Genomic DNA, 9,062 nt, shown 5'->3' with positions numbered 1-9,062 from the left:
TTAAATGATATTTATTTTTAGTTATTTGATTGGAATTACTTGTTAGTGTTTTAATTATTTAATTGGCATTAATGGTTTAAGTGTAATTGGTTTAATTATTCTATGTGTGTCTTATTTTATGTGTGTCTTATTTGGTTTAATTGGGTTTATTAATTATTATTTTGTTCAATTAGATTATTTGTTAAGTATTTAATGGTGAATAGGGTAATTAGGTAAATACATCTAACTAGGGTTTTAATTACAGTTTAAATTAGGGTTTTATATTATAGCCGTCGTAGGTTTCTACGTTAATTGGATGGGCCGGTTAGGATTATGAGTTGGACTTAAATGAACCTAGGGTTTAGGAAAACTCTATAAGTATAAGGTAGACGTCTGTGTAGGGTTTTTTTTAACAAAGCACACGTTTTGTGGAAGTGGAGAAGGAAAAACGCAGTTTTTCACATTCTGCCAAGGTTTGATCAAAGCTCCGATCCTGCTTCGTCCGTGGTCCGATCCAGTTGAATTTTGGAGGAGAGGTTCATGACTCAGTGACGCACAATCTGAACGGTGGAGATCAGAGTTTGACCTCGGGAACAGTGATTCGTACTCATGAACAGTAACTGGGTCGCACAGGTTTTTTCCATTCTGCCCAGATTTCATCAAACATCCGATCCCGCTTCGTCCGTGGTCCGATCAAGCTAAATTTTGGAGGAGAGGTTCATGACTCAGTGACGCACAATCAGAACGGTGGAGATTATAGTTTGACCTCGGGAACAGTGATTCGTACTCGTGAACAGTAACTGGGTCGCACAGGTTTTTTCCATTCTGCCCAGATTTCATCAAACATCCGATCCTGCTTCGTCCGTGGTCCAATCGAGCTGAAATTTGGAGGATAGGTTCATGACTCAGTGTCGCACAATCTGAACGGTGAAGATTAGATTTTGAGTTCGGGTATAGTGTTTCGTACCCATGAACAGTAACCGAGTTTTGGAACTCGCCGGGACTTTTTTTACGAAGACGACGTTGAAACTTTGAACAAAAGTTTCTGAGGCAAGATTCTATCCTTACTCTTTCCCTTAGGCTTCATACTCTTTGCACTCTTAAATAATTTCAGGATTAATGAAGATTAAACCAAACTAAAATGATATCTGTTTTGCTATGAAACTGGTAGTTACAGTAGTGTTGTATGCTTGTTCAACCTAGACTAAGCATGTTTGTGGATGCATTGTGGTTCTGTGGTTCACGTTTTTCCTTACCACTGCTAGTATAAATTATTGGAAGGATGGGTCTAGATGATAGCTATCTTAACTTCTGTAATAGCAACTGTTGGAACTTAAATACTAGGAGGATTTGAGTTTAACACTAGATCGGTTTTGTGGAACACTATAATTTGAGCATGTCTACATACATACTGTGAATATTATTTTGATGCTTACATTATCACAGTTAATATCAACTGTGGAGGTTAGGATTTTGTGATACATACCCTACATATCTGTATGTCATTTGTAAGGTGTTAAATGGAAGTTTTAATTAATTCTGTCTTTATATCAGACTAAAGGGAACAACTTAAACTGGGCAAGTATATGTTGTTGCTGTGACCCTGTTTATCAATGCTTATTTTATCACTGTTAACATTGAATGTTGGATGTTGGAATTTAGTTGATATATACTTGGTTTATTGGTATTTTTGACTACTGGAGGATTGGAAAGTAGGCACGGGTATGGGACGGTGGCATACTAAGGATGGGTTTGGTGTTTAAAACAATACCATTACCCACCTACTTGGAATAAGGATGGGATTAACTAAAAGTTAAGTCCCGTGGATTTGTATTGTCATGGCAACTACTTGTTGAGCGGCAATACCAGGGATTTTGGATGGATTTTATATATGTACTGTTATGGTGCCTCGGTATGAGCTTGAGCCTCAGGACCGATGGTTAGGGAGCGTATATGCATCGGGATGTGTAGCTCGCTATGATGGTTAGAGGTGTACCCTATTTAGGTATAGGTACATATGCCCACTTCGTGTGCGTTTTAGCATGTTACCTCTATTCAAGTTGAGACCGGCCTGTAGTCCAGTGGGAGTCCTTTAGTGTGACTATATATATATTTACAGACTATTAGCTATTGTTGAATTGTTTAGGATGTACATGCGTATCGGGCATCTGTTTGGATTGTAGTAGTATAGAACTTGCGCGTGGGCCTGACCTACTTCTATTTTTCAGGTACACGACAGTTGCAGGCTTAGATGTGTTCGTGCTGAGCAGAGGTCTCTATTCACTCTTCCGACGATGTAGGGCTCTCTCTATAGTTTTATTTCTGGATGTTTATTACAGTTGTTCTATCTTCCGTTTGGATGTTTAATAGGGGTCCACTAGAGATGGATTCCCAAGTTGTAAACTGATGGAGTTTTGGAGTTTGGGTTTGATGGATTTTAATAATTATAATATTTTGCGGATTCTATTTTTAGTTCCTTCCAGCTTTAATTTTCATTTCTTAGTTTATTTTGTATTCCGTGTTCATTATAAAATATTAATTGTTTGAAATTCCTTCGGGTTTGGGCCTGGGCCTGATCAACCCGTGTGTCGGATCCGAGGGGTATCACATATAAAGTGTTGTCCAATCCATTGAGGATGTAGTTCTTGCATAGGAAGTCTCCATGCTTCCATGTATCAACAGCTCCTAGCTTGGTAATGTCAGTCTCACCCTCATCTAACACTGGGGCAGTCTGTAATACCCCTAATTTTTAAAGGATAGTCCTGGCATTTATTTAATTGTTTAATCTTTTATTTAAATTATTTTAATTGTGTGTTTCTTCCATGGTTATTTAAATTTGTTTTTTTTTTCTTTTATTACATTGTTTTAAATTAAATTGTTTTATGATGTTTTATTTTAATTGATTCAATTGTTTGGTTTTCTTTTATTACATTGTTTTAAATTAAATTGTTTTATGATGTTTTATTTGACTTAATTGATAATGGGGTTTATTTAATTAAATTGGTTTAAAGTAGGATTGTGTTTTCTGTATATTCACGTATTAGCCGACACAGGTTTTAATTAACTTCTATGGGCCGGTTAGGATTTAGTTAGGGCTTTAATTAATTTAGGGTTTTGGTATAACTCTATAAATATATGGGTACAGAGTAACAGAGAGGGAGTTTGCGTACGTTACAGAGAGAAAGATTTAAGGGAAACACGAAGTGAACTTGAGTGATTAGCAAAGCAACTCAAGGAGGAAGGAGCGTGGTAGTGGGGAACTACAGTGTAGGATACAAGCATATCACACAGAGACGGTGAATTAGAATTTCAAATCTGAAATTCAAGGGCAAGTCTATGTTCCACTCTATCCCTTTAATCTGTGTTCTGTGCATACTTAGTTAAGACTCCAGGGATTAAAACAAGGATAAAATGGACTTAAATAAACTTTATAACAAGTTTTATATGCATGTATGAATTTCATTTACTCTCGTGAATTAACTGCTTTGCAAAGATTGTTGATTTTCCTGCTACTTGATTTTGCTGCGGATTGTTTTTGAATCTTGTGTTAAATTCTTGTTGTGAATATATATTTATGCTTGAGAATTAGTCTGAGACATTAAATGAACCCTTGTATAAGTAATTAACACAGTATTGAATGTCACCAAATTAATCTGTTGTGAGTTGCTTAAAATTTCAGACTAAGGTTCTGTGATCGTTGCTTCTAAACCTATGTTCCATGCATGCTATCATTGAATATCAGTGGTTCAAATATGTACCTAGGACTGGGATTGAACCTAGAATAAAAATTAAAACATGTTACAGAGGCTCTGGTAATCACCGGAATCAGAGAAAACGAAACTGGAACGGACAACGGCTGCTAAGGGAGGGAGAGCAGGCTCCCAAAACCCTTAGAGCCGGCTCCCAAAGAGTTGGAGCCGGCTCTAAATGATTTAGAGCAAGCTCTAAAAGTTTTCTAAAGCAGGCTCCAAATGGTTTTGAGCAGGCTCAAAGTTTTTAAAGAGCTTGCTCCATTTTAAAACGCACAGAACTGAGTTTTAGGGACTTTTTGGCTAAAATTGGATTTTCTAAAATTATTTAAAGGCTACTGGATGTTGTAATTTAATGTTTAAGACTTGTAAAACTGTTGGGAAGTATGATTACAAATAGGAACTAAGAATGGAATTAATCTAAGATTAAACAGTGAACCCGTGGGTGGATGATTTGAAAATTAATTTCTATTGTCTACTATTTTTGGAATTTTATTTCTCTGCATGACTTGGATTTATAAATCATGTTTTGTAGCTGTGTTATAAGTATACTGTTGTATAGTTATATGTATGCTTAGTTGGGATCAACTGGTGTTAAAATCTATTTTACATTGCATCAGTTATGGTACTGTTTGGAGAGGTAGATTGTGTAATTCTACTCTATCAATTTAACGGACTGTAATTGGGATTCTAAATCTTATATTGAATGCATAAGTTGGTTATATACATGTTAAACTATATTTGTGCTAATTCTGGAGCATGGTTGATAAATACTTATTTTTGTTTTTGTCAACTTCGTTAATTGGAGGATTGTATGTACCGGTATGGGACGGTGACATACTAGGTATGGATTAGTCAAACACTAAATCCTATCTACTTTAGATTAAGGTATGGATTAACCCTATAAGTTAAGTTCATCACCTACTTGTGTCATGTCAACAAAATAGTTTAATGACTTAATATGGTTTTAGGACGGATGGATATACATATACCAGACCACCACACAGATGGATGGTACTATGTATTAGGAGGAGTATGGACTTTATATATTTATTATATGTGCCATGGTATGAGCTTGAGTCTCAGGACCATGGTTAGGGCGCGTATATCGCCTAGGATGGATAACTGGACATAGGTGTTGTTCCCTGGTAGGTCTAGGTACTCATGCCCACCCTAGGGTGCGTATTCGCATGTTGCCTTCTATTCAGGCTGAGACAAACCTACTGGACTAGCGAGCGTCCTATAGTGTGTACTATAGACATATATTGACTACTCTAGATATTGTTGAGTCTTCCTAGGATGTATCTGCGTATCGGATTACTGTTTGGATTGTAGTAGATCAGGACTTGCATGTGGGCCTGACCCACTTCTTTATTTTTCAGGTGCTCGTCAGTTCCAGGGTTAGAATTTGGACGTGCAGAGCAGATACAGCTATTCACTCCTCCGATTATGTAGGAATTTTCTCTATGTTAGCTTTGGATTTTGTTTTTATTATTTCAGTATCGTTTGGAGAATTTAAATAAGGGGTCCAATGGATGGATTCCCGAGTTGTAAACTGATGGAGTTTAGGTTTGATGGATTTTGATAATTATAATATTTTGCAAATTCTGTTTTTAGTTCTTTTCAGCTTTAATTTCATTTCTTAATTCATTTTGTATTCCGTGTTCATTATAAATACTTTAATTGTTTGATATTCTCTCGGGCTCGGGCCTGGGCCTGATCAACCCGTGTCTCGGATCCGAGGGGTATCACACAGTCTCAGTTAGATACTTGCTTAGATTCAGAGTTGTAAGGTAGAACATCATTTTTTGTTGCCACCTTTTAAACTCCGCCCCATTGAATTTTTCGGGCTTCTCCCCATGACTGACGAGAACATTAGGCATAGTAGTACTCATACTTGCCATTTGTCTGATTAAAATTAAATATACAGATCACAGTCAAATTTACAGAAATAAAATACAACAATATTTAAATAATTAAATTATAGTATACTATGAATCTGTCTTAAGATTGTTGTCCAAAAATACGATTTGAGTATACCATATACTATAGTATTATTTATTTAAATATTATCTGTAAATATAAAATAATATAATGCTTATATATATAAATATTATAAAATAATAATCTATATATATAATTACTTATAATGTATAGTTTAATAAAATAAAATAAAAATTATAAATAAAGGAACCTGATTAAAAGTCGAAGTTAGAATTTGATTCTATGTCCTTAAGGCAGATTCGCCCCGTTATGGTGCTTACGGACTCAGTGGCGTTTATCTCCCAGGATACAACGACTTGTCTTCCTTCGGTAGTAGCACTGCAAACCAAAGGAATAGGCGAACCGGCTCGGTGTAGTACTCTCTGACTCGAACTCGGACTCGGAGTGACTGACTAAGGCTCGAACCCAAATACTAAGGCTCGAACCCACAGACTAAAGAGAGAAGGAAGAAGAAGAATTTTCTGAATTTGGTGTAATTTGCAAATGATCCAAAGGGGGGTATTTATAGGTAGTAAGGTACTTTTTCGGGTGGGTGCAACCACGGGTTATGATAGTTCGGAAAAAGGTGTAACCCTTTGAAAAAACTAAAAAGTGGTTTTTTTAATTTAAAAGCTGTAACCCTTTAGAAAAACTAAAAAATTATTTTTTTTAATTTAAAAGTTGTAACTCTTTATAAAAACTAAAAAGTAGTTTTTTTTTAATTCAAAAAACCAACCACCCAAAAAACCCACCCATTTGTGAAACCCATTTAAATAAGCCCAACCCAAAAATAGGCCCAATCTAAAATTCTATTTAATAAAAGGAATAATTCGGACTTTACGATTAGGCCAAAGCCCAAGCCCAAATCCAAGCCCAAGCTTGACTTATTTAAACTTCAATTGGTTTCAACATTTTTTCCATTTAGGTTTTTCAAACACCTCACTTTGAATCTAATTTCTCATTCACCCAGAAACGGATTTGAGAAAGTAAATATACCACGTTCATCTCCTTGTGAAGAGTAACGCGCTGGTCTATAGATCCGCAAAAAATTCTTAGCGAAATCTATTCCAAATTTCATCCAAAGTTTTTATTTTGTATACCCCGTTTCCAACAATAAGTTAATATTGGATCAATTTCATTCTTCCCATCTTCTACTTCATCTGATATTGCCTATCCCACAAACACAAAAATATCGTAAAATGCAATTTTATTATTCTACCAATCAAAAAAACATTTAAACACAGATACATGCGTGCCGCTGCCCAGGTCCCTTCCTACTTATACAATACAATTCAGTAATTCACTCTTTATAAAAGGCTTAAAGAAACCGCACAAACTCAAACCCAGACTTCAACACTTTATGATTCGAATTTTAATTATTCTACCAAGCAATACTAACAAATACATATATATTTTTTAGTTCACCGCTTGCGACTTCTGACTTTAACGCCCCTTTTTCTGCCTGTTGTCGGCGATTTCTTTTCACTCCCATCAACTTTCATCCTTTTTGCTTCAGGAGCTTCAACATTACTGATTTTGCTTTCCATGACTTCCATATGCTTACGCTTGAGGAATTTGACAACTCCATCAAGAGCATTATTGGGATCCTCAATCTTCATTAGTTCTCCAGCAACTTCAGCTGGGGTGACCTTTACATTCTCTATGAGGCCCTCTATCTCGCCAAAGAGCCCGTGATCACCTTTGATGTCAAGGTAATTGGAGGCCAATTGCTTAAATCCTTGAAAAGTACAATATGACATCTCAATGTGCATATCCATGCGACCAGGCCGCAATAGAGCAGGGTCGAGCACGTCCTTGTGGTTGGTGGTGAACACAATGATCCGCTCTTCGCCGCAGCTGGACAACAGCCCATCTATTAAGTTTAATAAACCTGACAGTGTCAACTGCAGGAATAACACACATGGAGCAACAAGTTGGAGAAAATATTATGAAAAGTATTGAGTGCAGTATATATGTTTCAACCAACCTCTTTGTCAACAGGATCCATCCCATACCGGGGAATCTTGCGATCTTGCATCTCCACATTGCAATCTATATCCTCAATCACAATTATGGACCGGTTGGTCGTCGACATCAGCATGCTCTTCAGTGTGGAATTGGAGCGCAGAATCGTCAGATCCAAATCATACACATCAAACTTGAGATGGTTCGCCATAGCCGCAATCAAGCTCGACTTTCCTGTACCCGGCGGTCCGTACAACAAGTACCCTCTCTTCCATGCCCTCCCTGCCTTCTTATAATACTTTTCCCTCTTCACGAACCTGTCCAAATCATCTACTATCATTTTCTTCATCTCCTGTTCCATTGCCAACGTATCGAACGTCGCCGGATGGTCCAGAATGATCGATCCCCAAGCTCCTCCTCCGAGACCAGGAACTTGACCGCCGCTCGGGGTATAAAGTTTCACTACCTTATTCCCGTCCTTGATTTCCTTGCTTTTTTTCAAAACGGAAGGCAAGTAGTCGTCGAGTACTCTATCTTTGAACTTCTTGTGGAAACGGAGCTCCAAGGATCGCTTTTCAACAGCGGGTTGACCAACGAGTAATTGGGATTGGGAGTCGACCGTGACCAATCTCCATTTGAGATTGATGTTTTCGTACTTGTCGAACAATTCTTGTGACTTTTCGATAGCGACGTTGAGATTCTTCTGTTTGGGTGGCTGGGTGACTTTGAATCGTTTGGTGGAGGGGCTGATCTTGTCGCGGAGGTATATCTCGGCGGCATCATAGATTTGGTTGGGGGAGAAGGAGAATCCGCAGCAATGCTGGTCGATGACGATGGTTTGTTGATTTGAGTTTGGTGTGAAGAGGTAGCGAATGCCTGAATCGAGGTAAGACCAAACAGGGTCCGGGATTTCTTTGGCCAAGGTACGAATCAGCACCAGCGAACCAGCCAATGAGGCGCAGGCCGATAACAGATTGGACATGGCTGAGGACATTTCTGACAGGGAAAACATGGTTGGAAATAGAAATAAGTGAATTTGGCCTTTCTCGTCTTGGAGACTCACTCTATTTATATAGACACCATGCCCAAAGACTATAGGGAGAGAGAGATGCAACAAGGAAAAAGAGGGGAAGATGCAATGAAACTATATAAATCCCCATATGAAGTTTCGTTGGCTTTGCTAGTGTATTGCTTATGGAGTTTGATCCACCGTTGTCTTGGGATTTGGGAAGAGCAAGTGAAAACGGGCCTCTTGTGTGATCTTAAAAAGGTTTAGATGAAACTTCATCGATGATACCCGGAAGACTCAGCCTCTGCATCCTTGTAACCTTTTTTTGTTTCAATATTTTTTTTTCGGTAAGAAGGTATTCTTATCAAATGTTTTTT

The 9,062-nt window shown here is 37.6% G+C and overlaps 1 protein-coding gene across 1 annotated transcript; it reads right to left on the bottom strand.

Annotated features, from left to right (window-relative positions):
- Positions 1 to 6,831: 6,831 nt before the first annotated feature.
- Positions 6,832 to 8,694, bottom strand: LOC132284885 (AAA-ATPase At3g50940-like). The gene is made up of 2 exons (XM_059787023.1): positions 7,699 to 8,694; positions 6,832 to 7,615 (listed from the first exon to the last, which is right to left on the bottom strand). Exons 1-2 carry the CDS (start codon positions 8,686 to 8,688, stop codon positions 7,133 to 7,135), a joined length of 1,473 nt encoding a protein of 490 aa, XP_059643006.1. The 5' UTR covers positions 8,689 to 8,694; the 3' UTR covers positions 6,832 to 7,132.
- Positions 8,695 to 9,062: the final 368 nt, after the last annotated feature.

Source organism: Cornus florida, unplaced genomic scaffold (assembly GCF_030987335.1).
Source record: "Cornus florida cultivar Cherokee Brave unplaced genomic scaffold, ASM3098733v1 CherokeeBrave_3.0.0_Hap2_Chr11, whole genome shotgun sequence".
Lineage (NCBI taxonomy): Eukaryota > Viridiplantae > Streptophyta > Magnoliopsida > Cornales > Cornaceae > Cornus > Cornus florida.
This window is presented reverse-complemented; position numbering and strand designations above follow the sequence as displayed.

Excerpts from the sequence above, each read along its gene's own strand:
- LOC132284885 (XM_059787023.1), bottom strand. The coding sequence starts at position 8,688 with ATGTTTTCCCTGTCAGAAATGTCCTCAGCCATGTCCAATCTGTTATCG. Across the intron at positions 7,616-7,698 it reads TGGATCCTGTTGACAAAGAG|TTGACACTGTCAGGTTTATT; the intron begins GTTGGTTGAAAC and ends TTATTCCTGCAG.